The 21,281-nt window shown below is 36.4% G+C and overlaps 1 protein-coding gene across 6 annotated transcripts in view; it reads left to right on the forward strand.

Moving 5' to 3' along the window:
- The window catches only part of RAP1GDS1 (Rap1 GTPase-GDP dissociation stimulator 1), a 77,769-nt gene that overhangs the window by 50,662 nt on the left and 5,826 nt on the right, over window positions 1–21,281 (forward strand). For 2 of the 6 annotated variants that reach the window (XM_087935921.1, XM_087935925.1), the window contains exons 5-12: window positions 1,572–1,718; window positions 8,361–8,489; window positions 9,941–10,066; window positions 13,867–14,010; window positions 14,641–14,772; window positions 15,876–16,010; window positions 19,377–19,502; window positions 20,015–20,154. In XM_087935921.1, the coding sequence (XP_087792047.1) occupies window positions 1,572–1,718; window positions 8,361–8,489; window positions 9,941–10,066; window positions 13,867–14,010; window positions 14,641–14,772; window positions 15,876–16,010; window positions 19,377–19,502; window positions 20,015–20,154 (1,079 nt within the window). The remainder of the gene's footprint in view (window positions 1–1,571; window positions 1,719–8,360; window positions 8,490–9,940; window positions 10,067–13,866; window positions 14,011–14,640; window positions 14,773–15,875; window positions 16,011–19,376; window positions 19,503–20,014; window positions 20,155–21,281) is intronic. The other 4 variants (XM_087935922.1, XM_087935926.1, XM_087935923.1 and 1 more) reach the window with 3 other exon arrangements.

Genomic DNA, 21,281 nt, shown 5'->3' on the forward strand with positions numbered 1-21,281 from the left:
AGCGCCACTGATCTGCATACACAACTTTGACTCAGAATTTCTGGCAACGATAGCTCATTCCCTGTTCATCATGTACCTGCTCATTATGCAATTTGATTGCTGCAATATGTTCTACATTTTGAAGGCAATGAGTTCAGAAAACAGTGACCAGACTATTGGTAGAAGAAATGCACTTCTGTGGGATCATTCCTATTCTGCAGTTCCTATTTTGCATTTTTTGTGGGGGGGGGAGAGGGGGGAGGTGAGGTTCCAGGACAACTTTGGAGTTCTGGTTATAACTTATATATCATAATGTCAGAATATACCAAGGACGACCATACTAAACGTGATCTTGGTTGTCCTATCAAAACTTCTAGAGAAGGCTTACTTAAGACCCACATGGAGTTAAGAGGGTATACATTAGAAAACAAGCCTTCTCAGAATTGGATTTTTCATTACAAAATACGCTGTCCCAGAAAGACTTCAAGATCTTTTCTGCTGACAGTTCGATGTGTATTGAACAATCATTTTGTCTCAACAGGACTTTGACCTTTTGCGAGATGGTATGACAGTCATCTAGATTTTATGTTCTTTTTTTCAAATTGTTATTAATGTATTATGATTTTGTATATTGATCAGAGTCTTTTAAATTGGGCAGGTATATAAACGTTGTCAAATACTATTAAAAACACTCTTTGCTCTTTAGCTGCTAGTCATTTTAAACATTGATCATCTGATCCTGCCGATGAACCTCGTCCTCATCAGCATTTTTTTCAAATAACAGGCATGCAGGTTCAATCAGCTGCTTTTCTGTGTATGTCCTCACACATGTAGTCTATCAGAACTCCTTAAAGGAAGCAATATTTCAAAATATTTTACCCAGATAAGCTTTTTTTTTTTGCAGGAATTCTCTTCTTCCTGATTGACCTATCTTTTTTATTGGCTAGGTGGATTTTGTAAAATGTTAATATTATTTGGGTATAATTGACTTTCCAAAACCCAGAGATTCCCTGCGGTATCTCTGCTATATGCAAGGTGACCTAAGGAAAATATATGCCTTTCAGGAGATCCAATTCCTTATACTTTGTTTAGTTGTGAAGAAGAAATCCCCCTTCTTGAGTCCCTACCTTCAGAGTGTCATTGAGATGTATTGATTAAGTTGTTGGATTGGCGCCAGGGTGAGCCAGATTCTGATCTCAGTCGTGGACTTCCTGGATCAGATCAAATAATTTTCATTTAGCTCACAGACTATTTCTGAGGGGGAGGAAAATGGGAGGAAGGTGCTATGACTCCAGATCATGAACAAAAACTCAGCATGTCAATCTAATAAACGAGTATTTGCTCAAAAAGAAAAGAACACAAGCTGTTGGAACAGATAAGTGTTTTCCCAGGATGTTATAGTCCCTGAAGTTCTCCTAAGCATCTTTATCATAGACACGTTATGTAAAATCCTGCTGGGACATTCTTGCACAAACACATTTACAATAGCAAAAATAATCCAAGACCTTTATTCTCTTTATGATTATTGTTATGTTTGGAACTCTTAAGTGCCTTTTTAATTTTATTTCTTAATTTGACTCTTTGTTTTACAGATGAGGGCAGAAGCGCAGTTGACCATGCAGGTGGGGCACAGATTGTAATAGACCATTTAAGGTCACTGGGCAGTAAAACAGATCCAGCCAATGAGAAGCTCTTGACTGTCTTTTGTGGCATGCTGGTGAACTATAGCAATGAGAATGGTAAACAAATATGCTAAAAAAACTGTCTTACCTATACCTTTATCTATCTACAAACTTATTAGAAAAATAAATGTAGGGTGTATCAATTGAAAACAAAGATGGGCCGATAAATTTTATAAATAAACGAATAAAAAAACAAAAGAAATTATCTTGATTTTAAGTGAAATAGTTTTTTTAAAAATTTTGTTAATTAAATCACTGCAGCATTAATGTGTACCATCAAAATAGTCAATGGTCATCGCTGTCCCAGTTCAGATTTCCATGCCCTTCTCTGTGTGCTGGGCTGTTTCTAGAAGAGTAGTTCCTCCTGTTCTTTTTAATGGAAGGGATCGCTTGAGGGAATGGGAGAAAGATTTGATAGCAGCTTCTAATTGCTAGGATAATGTACATCGCCAAATGAGCTCTTTGCTTGTGCGGTGATTTGGCCAACAGTGATTGTCCTACTAGATGCTACCGCCACCACAAAACTTGAGAAAGAACTTCCGTGGTGGTGAGTAGGGGGGTGAGTAGAGTTTCACATCCCTTTAAAAATCTGCCTATGCTGCACGTAGAGGCCAAACTTCATAAGCCTCAAAGAGTTAGACGAGCCGTGTTCAAACATAAATTTTATTCATTCTACCCTTCCCTATTTATTGGTGCACAAGGATCTATATATAGTGTTCCAGGCATAAGGAGGGCGAGGGGATGGTTTTCAAATGTATTGGGAACTTGCTTATATGGAGACACGAAGGTGAATATTTATAATAATACATTATTTTCTCCTTAAGAAACTTATATCAAACTTCTATACCCTTTCTTGTAGGTGTCATCTGCCAATCTGCCATCTTTCACTCTGTTAACTTTTCTCATTCACATGTTTCTTACCTATAACATTGTTTCAATTTGTGTGTGCGTGTGTGTGTACGCTGAAATAATTGACTGGATTTCCTTCAACTTCTCTTGAATAAGAGGGAGTCATTATTTTTAACTGATAGGTTGATTAGATGGCCCAAATGAATTTGCTTTCCATCTCATCCCAAATCTGAGGATGATCGTTATGTTCATTTCATTTAGTTATCTGTGAGAGCTTTTCTGAATGAAGTGTTTATAATATAAATTCCCAAAGAAATAGCAGTCCCTACAATATAATACTAAATGAACTACTAATTCTATCAAAGAGAAACACTTTAAAGAAAGTCCTCTAGTGGATGCCAGGTCTCTGACTGTATCAATTAGCATAATTAGAAAAATCTACATTTGATTGTGTGTGTTTTCTTTAATGTTTATGTGGCAAGGCACACTTAGAAAATTTGAGTCTGAAAATACTGCTCATGGTAATCTTCTTTTATTTGGGGTGTACTGCTTTATTTTGGTACAGATATATATGCATTGCAACGTTGGCAACCAATGTGACTTCCAAACTTGGAACCTTCTCCCATTTCTGCAGCAGCTCCATAATCTGGAAGCTCTGTTTAATCATCACCAGCTGTCCCTGGAGTCATATGTCACAACCATGGCAAAGAAGTAGAGTATGCACGATTATGGCCGGCATGTCAGCTGTGATTCTTCCTGAACTGGTCAGATTTGTCAAAAGCAACCCATGGTTATATCTAATCTTTTAAGCTGGTCATCTCAGAAGGAAGCTATTCATAGGGTTTCCTTTGAAATGTGTCTGGAATTTGCATGTGATAGGAAATATAAAAACTAGACTACTAACCTCTACAAGATACAGGGATCCAGAAGATTTGCACTGATTGTCAAGTGCTTCCTGAGCATAATTTAAGGTAGATTTGTGTTTGAATTTCTATTAATATTTCAGGCCTTAAAAATCTTTGAGCTCCGTATATGGACACTGCTGCAGGAGGAGTCCTTTTGAAGATGCTCCATTGCCCATCTGATGCAGAAGAATTTTGCAATACGCTTGAGTTATTGAATGTACTTCTTCAGGAGCTGAATTTGGCCCTCATTATCTCAGGATATAGAAAATACATGTTGCCTTTATTGGTTTATATTTTAACTTTTTTACATTTCTCTTTGTTCTTTAAAATTTGAGATAAGCAAAAAAAGAGAAAGATAATCAGTATTCTACTTTGATCATTATTTTATCTACCAAGGCTTATGACTTGTTAACTGTTGTTTGAAAGCTGTTTCTAATGACAGCTAGAATTACATTGTAAGTGGAAGTTGATTATATAGTATGATCTAATGAGTATTATTGAGATTCAAAACATTTATATGGAATTTGTATATTTAGTTATCCTTTGTTCATATTATTCTATTACTAATAATATTCATATTATTCTAAGAGCCGCAGTGGCGCAGTGGTTAGAGTGCAGTACTGCGGGCTACATCTGCTGACTGCTGGCTGCCTGCATTTTGGCAGTTTGAATCTCACTAGGCTCAAGGTTGACTCAGCCTTCTATCCTTCTGGGGTGGGTAAAATGAGGACCCAGGTTGCTGGGGGCAATAGGCTGACTCTGTAAAGCGCTTAAAGAGGGCTTTAAAGCATCTGAAGCGGTATATAAGTCTAAGTGCTATTGCTATTACTTAATATTCAATACTTAAGTTACTGATGTGCACAAGATAAACTTGGTGCAGGTAGTCCTCACATCCCACTTGCCTCATTTAGCAACCATTTGAAATTATGATGGTATAGAAAAAATAGACAACCCATACTCAGAACTTGTGGCAGTTATAGCATCCCCATAGTGATCATGATTTGGGCACTTGGAAACTGGCAACCATTTATTATGACTGTGTGGTTTCCGGTCATGTGATCAGTATTTGTGCCCATCAGAGCTGGCTTCCAACAATCAAAGGTCAGCCTGGAAGCCAGCAGGATCTTGCAGGTTATAGTCACATGCTATAGCACTTAAATGACCCCTGGTGATTCGCTTGACCGCAGAGGAACTGATGCCATACTGTAAGTCCAGTATGATCACATTATGTTTCACTTAACAACTGCATTACTTAGTGAATGAATTTCCAGTTCTTGTTATGTTTGTTAAGTGAGAACTGCTTACATTTAGAATAGTGTCTTAAATTGAATTTCACATTTTCTTTTGTGTGAGACATGAAGAATATGGAACCAGTGAAATTCAGACGTTGCCTAGGTTTGACACTTTAATGAAACTTGACTTTAAAGCAATGCTGTATTTATCTGATTGCTCACATTTTAGAATATATTTTATATTATACAGCTTTATTTTATATTACAGTGAAGATTTAATTCAGCTAATGAAGTCATACTACTAGAACTTTATAATACAGAGATTCTATTTTAAGCAGTTACGCTGCAATACCCAGCTAATCTTAAAAAAAATCTAAGTAGTCTTGGACTTCGCTATGGTTGAATAGAAAAGTAGTAGAAAAATCGCTGAACTGTTGATTAGACCTGAAAGTTTTACAAAATCCAAGGAGAAAGCGATATAAAACAGCTTCTGTATTAAGAAAATACAAATCTGAGTTTAACTCAATGTAGTCTTTAGCAACACTTCGATGGTGAATGAAACATTTTTTCGAACTAAGGCCCACAGAAGTTGAATCATCATATAATAACACAACAAATGATAAAACTATGTGAGTGGATAAATAATGGATAGAGGAGCATCTTTGTGCATATCTAAGCTCTTTTTTATGAAATTGCACCTTCATTTATCAGTAGAATGCACAACATTTTAGCAACATAGTACTTGATCTTTGATCATCACAAAAATCCTGAAAAAATGGGTCTCTGTTCTTACATGATGAGCCTAAAAAATGAAACATGCATGCTGATATCACAATATAAGCTGTGCTTTTTTGTATTTGCATTGTTTCATTGCATGAAGGTAAAGTTTGCACATAACATTGTGACACAAATTTCATCACCCCTTTCCCTTCCTCTCCCCAATTCTGCAAGTTGTAAATTGCCTTCCCTGGCAGTATGAAAACTGCTATAATATAAATTCCTTATTCATCCTGCTAGCTCTACATTATATTTTCTGCCATTTCATTCTTTATCACAGAACCATAATTTATGATTCCAAATTTACATGAAGCTTTTCAAGTTAAAGGAGAATGTAGAATGGATTTTGATTTACCATACAGAAGAAATGCAGTTATCTTTAAAATATATGCTATGGAGATTGTGTCCTTGCCTAGAATTGTATTTTGCTAGCTTTGTAATGGTGAGGTATGTGGAAGGCCTACTCATAAATAATCCCCGTGAGTGGCTTTTCATGTTGATTTTCTAGAGCTGAACCAAACACCTTAATCTTGTTTGTATTTGCCTGCTATTGGAAAAACTATCATTACCATTCCATTTTTTTAATAAAAGCACTAAATCTAGATAGTTTAAGGTGAGCCTATAATAGGAATACAAGTTATTTTTACAGTGCAATTTGTATTTGCCTTCTTAAAAGCAAGTTCCACGGACTTAATTGTGAATTGTATGAGTCTGCCTATAGAAAGCTTCTGTCAGTCAGAATTAATAATAAGGGATTATTAAGTATCTGAATTAGACTGGTGTAAATGCAGTCTGAGTGCCCGTTTTGTGTACTGAGTAAGGCATCAGGCTAGACACCAGGAAACCATGATTTCTAGGCCCACCTTAGGTACAAAGCCAGTCGTGTGACCTTGGGCCAGTCACTTTCTCTGAGCCCTTGGAAAGAGGCAGTTATAACCATTTCTGAAAAGCAAAAAAAAAAAAAAAAAGCTCTTGTTGTCTGGAGTTAGTCTTCAACAATCAGACCCAATTGAACCGAAGGAAAAAGAAGTGCAATCTAAGTTGGATGTCAACAACATACTGTAGTTCTTGCTTGAGTTTAAATCACAGTTCGAGTTTTTCAAAAGTTTTTCAGAAACAAGCCAATTCGTTATATAGACTTTGTATTTTACATCTCTTCCAGATTCTTGGGCTGCTCACTAGTTTAAGGATGTATAAATTACGAATAGTTAATCGTGGTGGTTTTTAATGTCCCGTACATATCTATAATTTCAACTGGTTCAGAAAAAGAAACCACATCAACATTTCTATTTATTGAAAAGATAAGGCTATCCAACACAAAACTGTTCATGTTTTAAGATAAGAAAATATAAGAAAAACTACAGTATCCTAAATTGGTGTTGCCCAGATATCTTTGTTTTAACATTAAAAAATTGAGTGGTATATTTCAACTGATAATATTTTACCAAAAATATGAAGTCAACATGTGTATACTTATAAATATTATAAATTTCGAAACAGTAGCCTCACCCCAGTGGTACAATAAAAATGTTCTTGCATCTTCTATACTTTGATGAACTTTTTTCTTGAATGGCTTGCAATTTGTGCAGTGATTACTTCTTTGCCCATAAAAATATCTGCCTTTTCTGGAGGGTTAGATCCTACATTTATTCTTGTCTATCACTCTTACTATCCATGACCATTGACCATATCCCAAATTGAAATCTAACATTATTTGCAGGTTTCTAATCCCAGCTACTCTTTTTAAGAAAAAATTGTGTGAGGGAAGACTGCTTTTGACATACTCATGTGGGTATTAATTTTTACTAAACAGACTTTTGTACCTAATTAGAAATTGCTTTCTTCAAAAAGTATATGATGATGGATAACACGTCTTTTTTATCATAAGGTTAATATGATTCTTATTCCACTGTACTAAAGGTGAACATTAGTCATTTGAAATGCTGAGATACATATTTTCAATAGTTTTAAAAGAGATTTGGAGACTGCTAATTAGAAATTTGCTGAACAGCAGTTCTCGTGTCATTAGAAGTTATAGTTTACCAAAACTTGGAAATTGATACCTTGCTTGTTTTATTTGTGACAAAGTTCATCTCTATCAAAAAATATTGTGATCTTTCATAAGGTCATCCACATACAGTATGTAGACATTCAGCTGGCAGGAAAATAGGGTAATAAAATATCATATTCCTCATCTCTGTTATATTTCAGAGGAGATAGACTCCTCTCTCATACTGAAATTGCAAAGGATTAAATTTTTCACCTGCACCAATAACAGTTTTGGTCAGGATCATAGCAACTTAAAAAATAAATGAGGAACTGAATTGTGGTTGGATTTAGTTGTCTATATAATAACCTCATTGCCATCAGGAGGAAGTGGTTTGTGTTATTCCACTGATTTCACTGAGCCTGTTCAAAAAGGTTAAATCTAGATCCAACCCAGTGTTAGTACACAATACTTAGAAACTTGAATGTGCAAAAACTAGTGGATTGTTGGGAACAAAAAATTCTTACCTACTTGTTAATAAATCTATTGCCTGGGGCTCTAAAATGAATAGTATTTCCCAAATGACCACAATAATTGCACTTTTGTAATTAAAAAAAACCAAGGAGACCTTCATAAATCATTTTTGAAGGATTTGGAAACATTTTTCATTATGTAATTAAAATTATAGAAAACTAACATTATTAGATAAAAATGCTGAGAGGTAGTTTCTCACATGCATAGAACTCTTTCTTTCCGTGATAGCTCTGAATGCTAAGCAGACATCTGAACAACAAGGAAGACAAATAATTGTATTGTACAATTGCAGTTGCCTCAATGACATGTTGCTGGTACTGGACAATAATTAAGGAGCCAGTTATTGAAAGTGATAACTGCAAAGTGGAACTCTAACTTAAGGGTGTTTGTCTTGTTTTGTTTGTCATATCTTTAGATACTCTGCAATCTCAGCTCATCAACATGGGAGTTATCCCTACATTAGTGAAGTTGTTGGGCATCCATTGCCAAAATTCAGCTTTGACTGAAATGTGCCTTGTTGCGTTTGGAAATCTAGCAGAACTTGGTAAGTTTTGGGTGCAACATGCAATTGCAACATTATAAGTATTTTTAATGGGGGTGTTCCAATGGAAAAAATAGTGCTGCTATTGTCATTTGTGTTTTTCTCTAGCAATCCCATTTATTTATTTTTTTACTGTTTCCTTGCTACTGACATTGCTGTTCTATTCACCATTCAATAAAAATATTGTACCCTGGATAAGAGAACAATGTTCTAAAGAAAAAGCTGAAGTGCAGATTTGTGCATTTAGGAATTTACTGTACATGTTTGCACAACTATATAACTTAGCAAGATATTGCATGCAAGCCTAGTCATCAACCTTCTTCAATCAATAGACCAATGTTTTATAGAAAAACTTAAGAAGGAAACTAGAAGCGAAAAGACATTTCGGAATATTGCAGTGGGTAAGGGGATCAAATTCCTCACTGTTACTTGTTGCATTGAGTCACATTCTGTGTGATGAAAAAGAAATTGCTCATGAAATTTCTTTCAAAGAAAATTTTGAGGAAATTAAACTCGGATATCCCTGCATTTATTAAATTGCAGGGCACAGATGTCTCCGTTGCTTTTTAATTATCTCTCCTGTGGTTTGACTTCCTCATTCATAACAAAATGGTAGCCCGTGTGGTGCAGTATTTAAGGTGCTGGTTTGGGAGTGAGAAGATCTTAGGTCAGAGTCCACTCTTAAGCATAGGAATGAGTTACTTGCTCCCAACCCAGCCTTCCTGACAGGAGAGATGTTGTAGGGATAAATATGAGGGAGATACCCATGTAAATTGTAATATGAATCTAACAAATAAATTCCATCTGTTGCTGAAATCTTTTCCTTTGCTTCATTTACCTTCTGTCTAGGCCTTAAAAAATTTAGTCCACTAAATATTAACACCATCTATGATGGTAGAAATATTTGCCAACTTACTTTGGTTGCCTTACCATCCTAAAAGGTGTGAGAGTAACCCAGTAAGCCCAAATATTGCCTCTATGCCTTGAGTTACCAGACAAAGCAGTTCAAGCAGAAGACCTGCAAATAGATGTTGCTGTTTTGAAACAGAACAAATTTCACCAGTTTATAGCCATGGAAATACTAAGGCAGTGGACCTGACCTTTAATTTTAGCATTTGGTGATCTAATACAGCCACTGAGTAGTTTTCCTTATTTGTCTGAAGGCAGCCAAAGGCTAATTTGCTGTATCTGTGGGTATAATCATCTTTCACTGGGTGCAGTTTCAAACAATTGTTAATAATTCAGGTCGGTAGGTCTTACATTTCTGAGCCATTTTTCTTTTCATTTAGTGACAGTTTTAAGAAGAGGAGTGTATTATTCCTGACAGTATAGTCAGTTAGCTCCATTAATCACTGCATTGTATGACCTCTTTTAAGAAATTGAAAAGAAAAATAATTCTGCAATTTGATTTTTGTTCCTTTATGCACTTAGCTTCTTGCTTTTTAATTGCACAGAATCAAGTAAAGAACAGTTCGCCTACACAAATATTGCAGAAGAACTTGTGAAGCTCTTTAAAAAGCAAATAGAACATGATAAGAAGGAGATGATATTTGAAGTTTTGGCTCCCTTGGCTGAAAATGGTAAGACTTTTGAGTACCAGCTTTATTTCTGACTGATTTGTTTTACATCTTGTTTGTGAAGCTGGCTGATGAGGCATCTCGTTATGGAAGCTGGAACGGCTTCTATTTATTTAGCTACATATGAATATGCATAGACATAAATACGCACCTTAAATCAATGATTTAAGGAAAAAGGATGGATATAACATTTGGCATACAGTGGAAATGATTTTTGGCATAGTTACATATATGAGACTGAAATAACTCCTTTAAACCTACATTTGTAGGGCTTGCTTTATTTTAAATGTAGGAAGTTGGATGAAATCAGTTGTTACGATAAAACTTAATCTTACCAAGTTGTGTACAACTGAAATCTTACTTATTCGTTAATTCCTTTTATTTACTTTGCAAATCCATCTATTTGCAGAAAAGATTGAAACCTAAAAATGCAATTGAGTTTTATGTATTTCTATTGAAGAAAAAATCTCCACTGTGTTGTTGTAGTTTAATATATTGTGTACCATACACAGTAACTTGGGTCCTAAGAATCAGAATGTTGACCATATATTTGAACAAATTATTTCTGATCTCTTCGAATAGTTGAGGAAGCAGAAATTAGGTGAAGATTTAGTGGGCAGAAGTTGCAAGAACACAGGCTTCAGTTGAATGTTAGAACAGTTTTTATGCATAAAGCTATTCAAAAAGAGCCATCTATTACTAAAAGTGATAATGCATTTTTCCTGTCTGTGGATCTTCAAGTTGAGGGTTAAAAAGATACCTAATGAAAACATTCAGCATTTCCTATATTAAACAAGGAGTTTCCAAGAGAGCTACCAAATTTCTTCTGGATCTTTGGCTCTATGAAAGAGACCAGAATTTACTAATATGGATCATTGATTGATTGATTGATTTTAAAGGTTTTATAGCCATAGTAAGCAACATTTATAAGCAGTATAGTTTATTGTAAACCCTGAATAGCTCACAAAAGTAAAAAAAAAAACTAGCTTCCCCTAAAATCAGAATAAGAATTCAATAAAAACTTGATCATTGTATGAAAAAAACAAAAAGTTGTGATTTGATGTTAATGCCTTATTTTACTGCAACAGAGAGAGTCTGAAGTCAGTTTCTTTTTCTTTTTTTCTTACCCTTCCTCACTTTTCTTCCAATTCTTCCTCCCTACCCTTTTTCTGTTTACTTTTGTATTTTGTATCTTATTTATTTACTTATTTACTCAATAAATATGTTAAACTAAGAAAAATGTGATCACTGTATGATGACAGTCTTTGGCTCCATAGCTCTATATGGGCACCTGGGACATTTGTGAATCCCAGATTTCTTTCCTATCACAATTGCCAGTAATAAAGTTTGAGATGGATTTTTTTTTAAAAAAGGCTAAAATTGGCTCTATATTTTAAACAGTTAAGGCTTTTTTTAAAAAAGTTTTAAATTTCTCTCCTAATCCCAGAAAAATAGCCTCTGTGCTCCCCAAGATCTCCTGTTCCACAGAGCAGAAGTTGGTGAATTTATTGAGAGGTTGTTCTTTCTTGGACTGATGTAGCTCAGTGAGCCAAATAAAACGGGGGGATTATTTGCTTGATATTGATTTATCAGGTACTTGACATTCAGTACTTGTATCTATAGAACGTAGGAAGATGCCAAGAACATCTGTTTTGAGGTGTATTACCATAATTCACCCTAAATGGTTTTGCATTATTAAAAAGTATCCTGCTTAAAAAACAATAATCTCGTTATTTTGAAAACTTTCCTGAAAAGCATTTAACAGAAAAATAAATTCTATAATTACTTGTAAGAATCTTATGCAACTGATTGACCCCACAATGCCTGTTTTGTTGGTAATGGAATTTAGGCATCTATCTGTCCATCCATCCATCCATTTATCCATCTCTCTCTCCCTCCTTCCCCCCTCCCCCCATCTCTCTCTCTCTCTCTCTCTCTCTCTCTCTGTGTGTGTGTATGTGGTATTCAGGTTTGTTCAGGTATTTTCCTATGTCATTATAGTTGTGCTTTTAAAGGTCTTTTAAAGGTTTTTCAGGTCTTTTTTCAGTTCATGCTTTCAGGTCTTTTGAAAGCATGAATAGAAGAGATGATTCCACCAGACTGTCAATTATTTGGAAGTCTGCACTCACAACAAAAAAATCTCCACACCACTAGCCAGGCAAACACCTGAACACAAACAGATCCCCCCTGATACCTCAAGCTCAAACACACCCCAACCAGGCACCCAGACGAAACCTAGCTTCCTAACAAATGATAGCCGTCCATTTACTTGGAGCACTAAAAGCCTCCAATACAGGAACACAATGTTGCCAGCCAATCAAGACACACAAAAAAGCCACGAAACAGACAGAAGGTATTAGAAACACCAATCAAGCAGAACACAGCAAACTCCAAGACCAATTAACACAGACCAAGACTCCCAACTAATCAGGATGAAGAATAAACCATTCTGGCACAGCAGTAGGCTAGCCCCAAATTTAAAACGGAAACAACTGTAAAAGTCTGACTCACAGATGAACACAATACAGAAGCCTGATGATGGCAGATGAGATTCTGCCGAAACGTTGCTACAACTTTAAAAGCACAACTATAATGACGTGGGAAAATACCCGAACAAAGCTGAATACCATACATGTAAGTACCCGTGAAAACTTAAGAAAATAAATTTCCCACGTCATTATAGTTGTGCTTTTAATATATATCTTTGTATCTGTAGATGGAGATAGAGACAGAGACAATATAAAGTGTCAAAGCCATTGTCCTGGATGAAACCCAGAGCATATAGGAGTACATCAATAAGATGACACCCAAAGATTGCTGCTAAGAGAATGCCTGAGCTAGCAGTAGGGAGGTAAACCAAGCAGAGGAAGTGCCTTGGCAAGATAGCACCCTGCATGGAATGGACCAACAACAGATAGCTGAAGTGGCAGACATTGGGAAATGCTGAGGCACTGATCATAACAGCACAAGAATAGGCACTAAATGCCAAATCCATAGAAGGAGGCATCTACCACACTGAACAGAACTGAAGGTACAGAGAGGCCCCAGAGATAGTTTATCGCCTAGTGGAAGGGTGACAGATGCAAGCAGGAACAGCTATACTGAATGGCACAGCCAGATAGCTGGCATTGTTTACAGAAACATCTGTTACAGTACATAGGCTAGACTCCCCAAAATCAAAATGAGAGATACTACAGAAGGTCATAGAGAATAAAAGGGCTAAGATCCTGTGGGACTTCCAGATACAGAAGATAGGCAGGTACTAGCTAATCAATAAGATATTGTGGTAGTAGATGAGGACCAGAACACAGGAGTAGATGTAGCATGCTAAATGACAGCAACATCAGGAAGATGGACTATGAGAAGCTGGAGGGTGCCAGGCTCTGAAAGAGGAACTGGAGAGGATGTGGAAGGTAAAAGCCAAAATGGTCCCAGTAGTGATAGGAACATTGAGGGCTGGGATTCCTAAACTGGGATTCATAGATCTTAGGAACAACATCATATATCTCTTTCTAGAAGTGCAGTGCTAGGAACAATTAAGATATTGTGTAGAACCCTCAAACTCCCTGCCTTCTGATAGTGGACCTTAGATAGATGGAGGAAGACACATACTACCCATAAGGGTGAAAAGAAAATGTTCTTATATATTCATTCATTCTTCATTCCAACTACTCAGTTTTGTTGTTAAAGAACTTTTAACAGTATCCAATTAAATTAAATTAAATTAATAAATAGTGTCTACACCGATATTGTTGTAAAACATGTTTCATGAGGATGTTATGATTTTGTCATTCATCATTTAGATATCATTAAACTGCAGCTGGTTGAAGCAGGCCTTGTAGAGTGTTTACTTGAAATCGTTCAAAAGACTGTAGATAGTGACAAAGAAGATGATATTACTGAGCTTAAAACTGCTTCTGATCTCATGGTTCTTCTACTTTTGGGAGGTAAGTTTGATGTAGGTCACTCCATCCCATATCAGTTACAGGCCAGTGATTACATTGCATTTTGGGGTGGGGGTGGGGGCAAATCATGAGAGTGCATAGAGGCCACAAAAATATGAAAACCTAACGTTTCTTCCATCCTGAAAAAAAAACAAAAACCATGGGTTCACTTTTTTTCATAAACAATTTGACATAAACAAGTTCTTTACAAAACCCTTTTCTTGATATGAGGGCTAACTGTGGGTTTTACTCATGTTTGTGAAAATTATAGTTAATGTATATTTTCTACTTAAAAAAAAATACTGGACTTCTACCAAACATAATGAAAAATAGAAATACGGTGCATTTAAAAGATTAAAATATGCACATGTTTAAAGAAATCTATCCGAAACACAAGAAAATATTTCTAGGTTGTGTGGCAACTCTTATGTTGCTAGCTTGGAAGAAGAAGAGGAAGTAGCTTGTCATGACTCTGATATAACTGTGCAGTAGAGCAGATGCAAGATCCCAAAAGCAATGTCTGGTTTATAGATGAGAACTTAGAAAGAGATGAACCGTGGGCTGTGCTGATATGAAGTAGCATCGTTTGGATTTTTTTCTTCTCTTCCTGACTGCATATGCTTTTGCTTCCAGATGAATCAATGCAAAAATTGTTTGAAGAAGGAAAAGGCCGTGTGTTCCAGAGAGTTCTTTTATGGATCCCTTCCAATAGCCATCAACTTCAACTCGCAGGAGCATTGGCAGTTGCAAATTTTGCCAGGAATGGTGAGAATGCTAGTTCTTGAAATTAAAGAGCAATTGTGCTGCTCTGTGTATTTGTGTATCTGGCTGCATTTAAAAGAGTCATTTGCCAGCCTGCCTTATGTAGAGGTTTGTTTTCCTACCTTAGAACTTACGCAGCACATGATGAAATGTGAAGTCTTCTAAATATAAATGGAGTGGTGAAATGGTACTGTGAAATAAAGGAGCAGGCAGAATGCCAGTTGAAATTTTGCTTTCAGGACATGTTTTATTAAAAGTACTTTAATGTTTTAGATGGGGAGCAATCTATTTTCACTCAGTGCTGCATTTAGCCTGTGAGTGGCAGGCTAGGAGCTACAGTTCAAATGCAGTCAATAAATGTGAAATGAGTTCATAATATTACTATGATTGCTCAGGTGGATTTAATAATTGTTCTTTTCTATCAGTTGCCCCTGACTATCTTCCTTTTGGAAGCACTAATGGGGAGAATAAAGTAACTTAGAGCTTTCTGAAAGCACAAAGACTGTACATCTTTGGTTAAAGGAGAGGAGGGAATATATTTTCACTAAAGAAGAGATACTTCCAGAAAGCAATGTCTGGGTGGGAATGCACAGGCTGGGTGGGATTGGCTGTATTTAAAGAAGTAACATCTGGACAAAAAAATCATTTGAAAAAATAAGCGTGTATGCAGATTTAAAGGGGTGCTAAATAAGAACATAGATTACTATTCCAAAAATCGCTTGGTTTTTCAAAGTTTATCTCTACCTCATTGATAGAGCAAATTGAGGATTTGTTTCCATTTTTTCTTGGAGATATTGAACTTATTTTACTAGTGGAGGTGGCAGATATCTAGTGCTTCCTGTTACATCTCTTTCCATCTTTCCAATGTTTCCCCATCTGAAATAGCTCATGAGCAAAGATCTTCTAAATGTAAAACATTTGTGTGTAAATCTATTTAGATTTAATGGGAGGCTTGAAAAAAATATTGCAAACATTTTTAAGTTTAACAGTGTATACAATTGTATTTTAAAATTACATGCTGTCCTGCGATTAGTTAAATTGTTGGTACAAAAATAGCCATGGTACTTAAAGAAACATGAATTGATGATGGTTGCCTTCATCTACAGATGGAAATTGTATCCATATGGTGGATAATGGTATTGTCCAGAAACTGATGGACTTATTGGACAGACATGTGGAAGATGGAAATGTCACCGTGCAGCATGCAGCACTGAGTGCGCTCCGAAATCTTGCAATTCCTGGTAAGCCTATTGTAGCAACATTCTCAGTGATTCCAAAGTTAGTGGGACAATGCTTTGTTCTATAAATACCACGTTTACCATCAGTATCTGTTTACTGAAAAGAAAATCCCACCTTGATTTTGCAGCTTATTATTCTTCAAGGTTGAAATCCTATCTTCGTTTTTCTAGTAGTTATACAGTAATGAAATCAAAGAATTACAGTGAGGAGAATAGTAATTGCAAGTTACTACCTTTAGGAACCCAGCGGTTACCCTGTATATTGCAACAACTCCCAGGAGGCCAAACTAGAAGTGCCAATGTAACTGACAGATGCCAGATTGGAAAAGGTTGAACTTAGCTATTACTTTTCATCTTTTGTGTTTGCATTTGTAAAACAAGAATAAAAATGTTGTCTGACCTCAGTGTTGACAATGTTTTACAAAGATGAATATATAGAGATTAAAATATAGGAATATGTAAACACAAACCCCCAACAAGAGCTAATATAGAAGATTAAAATATAGGAATATGTAAACACAAATCCCAACAAGAGCTAATATAGAAATCTGTGGCAAGAGGACGTCACTGCCTAAATTCCTTCTGGAAAATCTACAATACGTTTAAGGCTTTTTCTGGAAAACAGCAAAATGAGAATTAGCATAATTTCCACTTATGGGAAATAAAAACCAGCATAATTTCCACTAATGAAAATTATGCTGGTTCTCATTTTATTGTTTTCCAGATGCCTACATTGTACTGTAGATCTTCCTTTAGAGCAGGGGTGTCAAACTCACACCGTCATGGTGGCGTCACATGATGTATCGTGACTTTTTTTTGCCCTTCGCTAAACTGGGCATGGATGTGGCCAGCATGTGACACATCCGGCCTGTGGGCCGCAAGTTTGTCAGCCCTGCTTTAGAGAAAACTCTGAAGGAAAGCAGTACTTTTGACCCTCCTCAGCTCTCTAAATTGGGGAATCATCATCAGCTTCAGCTTGTCAAGACTGAACTGACCAGGCCAATTGTAACAAGAAAATGCACTCCTGTAGATAATCTGGCACCAAGTTTTGAAGAGCTTTGTAAATTAACAGCAGCATTTTAAATTGCATCTGGAAATCTATTGGTAACCTGTGCTGGCTCACAGCAGAGGTATAATGTATTTGTGAACCTGCTCCTTCAGGAGTAGTAATATCCTTTTGGGAGACGTCAGTGGAAGACATACAGAGACTCTGATGGAGAAACAGTAACTTATCTTGCTAAGATTCTCCTATCCAAACTCTCTCAGCCTCCAGGGACCCAGACAGAACTTCAATGGCATCAACATATTTTTAATATAGTGGGGAAATGCCAGATAATTACTAAACATTTGCTGTTATTACTGATACATGATATAAACTACCATGGCATTGTTTCCCTAGTTAGTGTTTAGTGCACTGCTTGAACTCAGCCAATTGCAGTTTATTCAGTAAATGACAGTTAACCAAACTATGGCTTACTATGATGGAGAAGCTGGCATAGAATTGATTCCAGGAGCTAGTGTGTTCATTTCATAATTAATCACATCTAATAAGGAATAAGAGTTCTTTCATTTTTCCCTTCTCTTATGCCAAATACATATCCTGATGTTTTTATTTCTTCTCAGCTTCTTCTCATTTAACTCTGAAGAATTATATAATTTTGAGGATTATTTTTATACTCTCTAGGGAACCTTAAGGATTGTTAGAATGCCAGGCACATAGGCAAATATTTTGTTCACATTTTGTTTTCAATCTTCATTGCACTTAACAGTTTTTCAAAACAGCAAGAGACTGAGAAGAAATGTAAATGCAATATTAACATTCCTTCTGAATCTCTTCTAAAAAAACAAACATACACTTCAATTCTAGAAACTCACCACCAGAATGAGCACTGTCGAGTAGCATCTTGTTAGTCTGTATTTTAAATGCCAGTTCACTTCTCACTTTTAATTACCATGCACTATGAAACAGTGTCTGTCTCCTGCTTTGCACATGGGGGTGGAATCCTGTGCAGAGATGGAACAGGTGTGGTTACCATGAGCAGAGGAAGAGAGTCACTGTGAGCCCGGGGGGAACGACGACACAGTCTTCACAGTATCATCTGCAGTGTAATTGCAAAATATAGTTTGTAATGTAAGTTTGGCAGCTAGAAAGGCTGGATTCTTGCCCACAAAGTGGAATTCTTGCACACATTTAACTATTCCAAGAGAAGCCGACATACACTATACTGCAGTTTCCTATGTATTATTTTATGTATTTGTTAAATTTATTTGCTGTCTGTCTTGCCATGGGGCTACTCTAGGCAGCTTACAATGAAAAAGAAATGAAAAAGAAGTGTAATCATAATAATAGTAAAGTAATGGAACAACAGAATAAACCATGAAAAAGAAAACAATGATATAGCGATATGAGAATAAAAGATGAGTGGGTGGGGAAGAAGGGAGGAGCAAGGGGGAGAGGTGGGGTTTGCTATCTATGTGGTAGCCACCTCCAAGGTGGTATTCGCCCATTGGGTTCCATTAAGACAGAGCACACGTTAAGTCATGCTTACAGGTATACAGAAGAACCTAATCTTAGACGTTAGAATAATGTGTGGTCAAGCTATATTAACACCAAGCGATTACTGCTACTGTATGGAGGAGAGCTTAGCAACTGTGATTATGAACACGCACGCACACACACACACACACACACAATTGATGTTAATATAAAAAAATTGCCAGACAGCAAGTAGTCAGAAATGTAGTTTAAATCAGAGGTTAGGGTCCTGTAAAGGAACTGTGCACTTCATCTGCAGTGAAGAAACTGTTCTAAGTAGCCAGCTTGAAAGTTAACAGATTTGGCTTCAATTCTCTTTCGGTTCCAGTTTGCAGTCCAGAGTGGTTCCTTTATTCTATCCTTGCCAGGACTGTCACCCGTGTAAAGAAGCATGTTTTCCAACACACATATACACCCCTAGTTCAAGAACATTGATCAATGCAAACTGTATTTTTCACATTCATGAAAAAATGTTGTGATTTACTTTTGTTTGGATGGCTTTGAAAAGTTGATAGAATTAGAAAGTACATATGCAGTTCTTTTTCTTTATTTTTTTTCTCCTTTTACAATTAAACTGAATGCAAGTTAGCTGATAATTTAACGCAGGTAATATATATCAAGGCTCTGGATATGCATGGGGGTTCCTGTGGCTGATGGGCCCTGTCACTGCCCAATCAAATCTGTATCTCAATTTGAACATCTTCATCAACTCTCATCCTTAATTGTTATAGGAAAGAAGAGAGCTTCCTAAAAAATAACCTTCCTGCTGTAGTTCAAGTGCATTGTTTCTGCATTCTTTTGTGATAATATCTGGGTTTTTTTTAATTCCACAGTTGTAAATAAGGCAAAAATGCTGTCAGCTGGTGTGGCAGAAGCAGTATTGAAATTTCTCAGATCTGAAATGCCGCCTGTTCAGTTCAAGCTGCTGGGCACATTAAGAATGCTAATAGATGCACAAGGTAAAATTAGCTGCTTTCTTTGTTGAACTTTTGATCCATTGCTAAGGTTTCTTTTCCAGGAGAAGAAAAGGGTTTAAAGAAAATCCTTCAAACAAATTGAATACATATGCAAAAGGAAGACAGTTAATGAATTGCTTCAAGGCCCCATGTTGTATATTGCATAACATTTAAAAGCTTGACTCATCTGTAGATTTTTCAGTTGTATGATATGGAATGTCATATATGCCCATTATGATAATCCTTCTGCAAAACCATCCTTTCCTTTTAAATACCTCAGCAAAATTGTGAACAGTTTCTTTAATTATAACGAAGTGATTTAAACTCCCACAAGATTCTCACAGGGGTCAACCACAAAGTGCCATTTTAGAAAACAGGTGACTACTGCTACATACTTCCAAGTGCTTTCTTACATTTAAACAAGAAGGCCCATAAGTAGCATCTCATGGGGGGGGGGAGAGCTCTTCTCTTTTCTTTTCTGTTTAAAATTAATGTTGTCTTTGTCATTCATGCAGCAGAAGCTGCCGAGCAGTTGGGAAAGAATGTCAAGCTGGTTGAAAGACTAGTGGAATGGTGTGAAGCCAAGGATCATGCCGGTGTGATGGGAGAATCCAACAGACTACTATCTGCTCTTATAAGACACAGCAAGTCCAAAGTAAGTGACGTTGCTTGAGGCTTCCTTACCTAACGGTATAATGCCTGTTGAGTGAGAGAACTGTGCTTCATCAGTTCCTGACTTGACCATGCTCTCACTTGGGTCCACATCAGGGATGCATCACCTTTTTTTGAGCAAAGAGGTGCTCTTGGCTTTCAGGGACATGCAGACAGGATCAGGGATGTTCTGCTTAATGACTATTAATAGAGAAACTAGCTCTGGTATATTGTATGATCCATGCAGTCAATCCAGAGCAAGCTAACTGTTTCTTGAAAATGGAACACCCTGCTATAGCATAGCTGTTACCTACCAATTCTCAAAAAAGGGTTGCTACTTTCAGTAATGTTTTTAAACTTCATGTTTTCCATTGAAAAACCTACTTTTGTAAATGGATTTTGTTGAGTGAGGTTAATGTCCAAGACTAATTCTGGGAATAAATTCTCACAGTGTGTTAACCAACTGCACTTATAGCTTCTCTTAGGAAGATAACAATTAACTGGATTGCAAATTACAGATTTGCCTGCAAAATACTGTAGCATTATTTGAGCACTCTAGGATTAAGCTTAGCATCTTGTAATGAATTCTGCCTTATGGCCTGAAAGTGAAGCAGGAGCATGTTGTTGGATTTGCAAGATAGTGTTTTTTAAACTTAGCAATTTTAAAATAAGTGGATTTCAACTTTCAGAATTGCCCAGTCAGCATGCTTTCATTTTATGTGGAGTCAAATTATACAATTTACTTTAAATGCCAAGATGATTACATTATACAGAAAGATAAGAAATATGCCTATATCATCAGCAGAATGGCAGGTATATTGAAAGCAAAAGGAGAAGAGGACAGCAGAGAATGAAATGGTTAGATAGTATCATCAATACAGTGGATGTGAGTTTGGGCAGACTCAGACAGACAGTGGGGTACAGGAGAGCCTGGCGTGCTATAGTTCATGGGATTTGAAAAGTTGGACACAACTTAGCAACTGAACACATCAACAACAAAAATCTATTGCAATAATTCAGGCAGAACACCACCTGTCCCACTACGTAAATAGTCCTTTATGTTGCACTGTTCACTATTGAAGTCATTGTCTCATTACTTAAAACATTAAACTTCAAGGATATTATTATGAA

The sequence above is a fragment of the Pseudonaja textilis genome, chromosome 6, assembly GCF_049901715.1.
Source record: "Pseudonaja textilis isolate UNSWEBS1 chromosome 6, rPseTex1.2, whole genome shotgun sequence".
Lineage (NCBI taxonomy): Eukaryota > Metazoa > Chordata > Lepidosauria > Squamata > Elapidae > Pseudonaja > Pseudonaja textilis.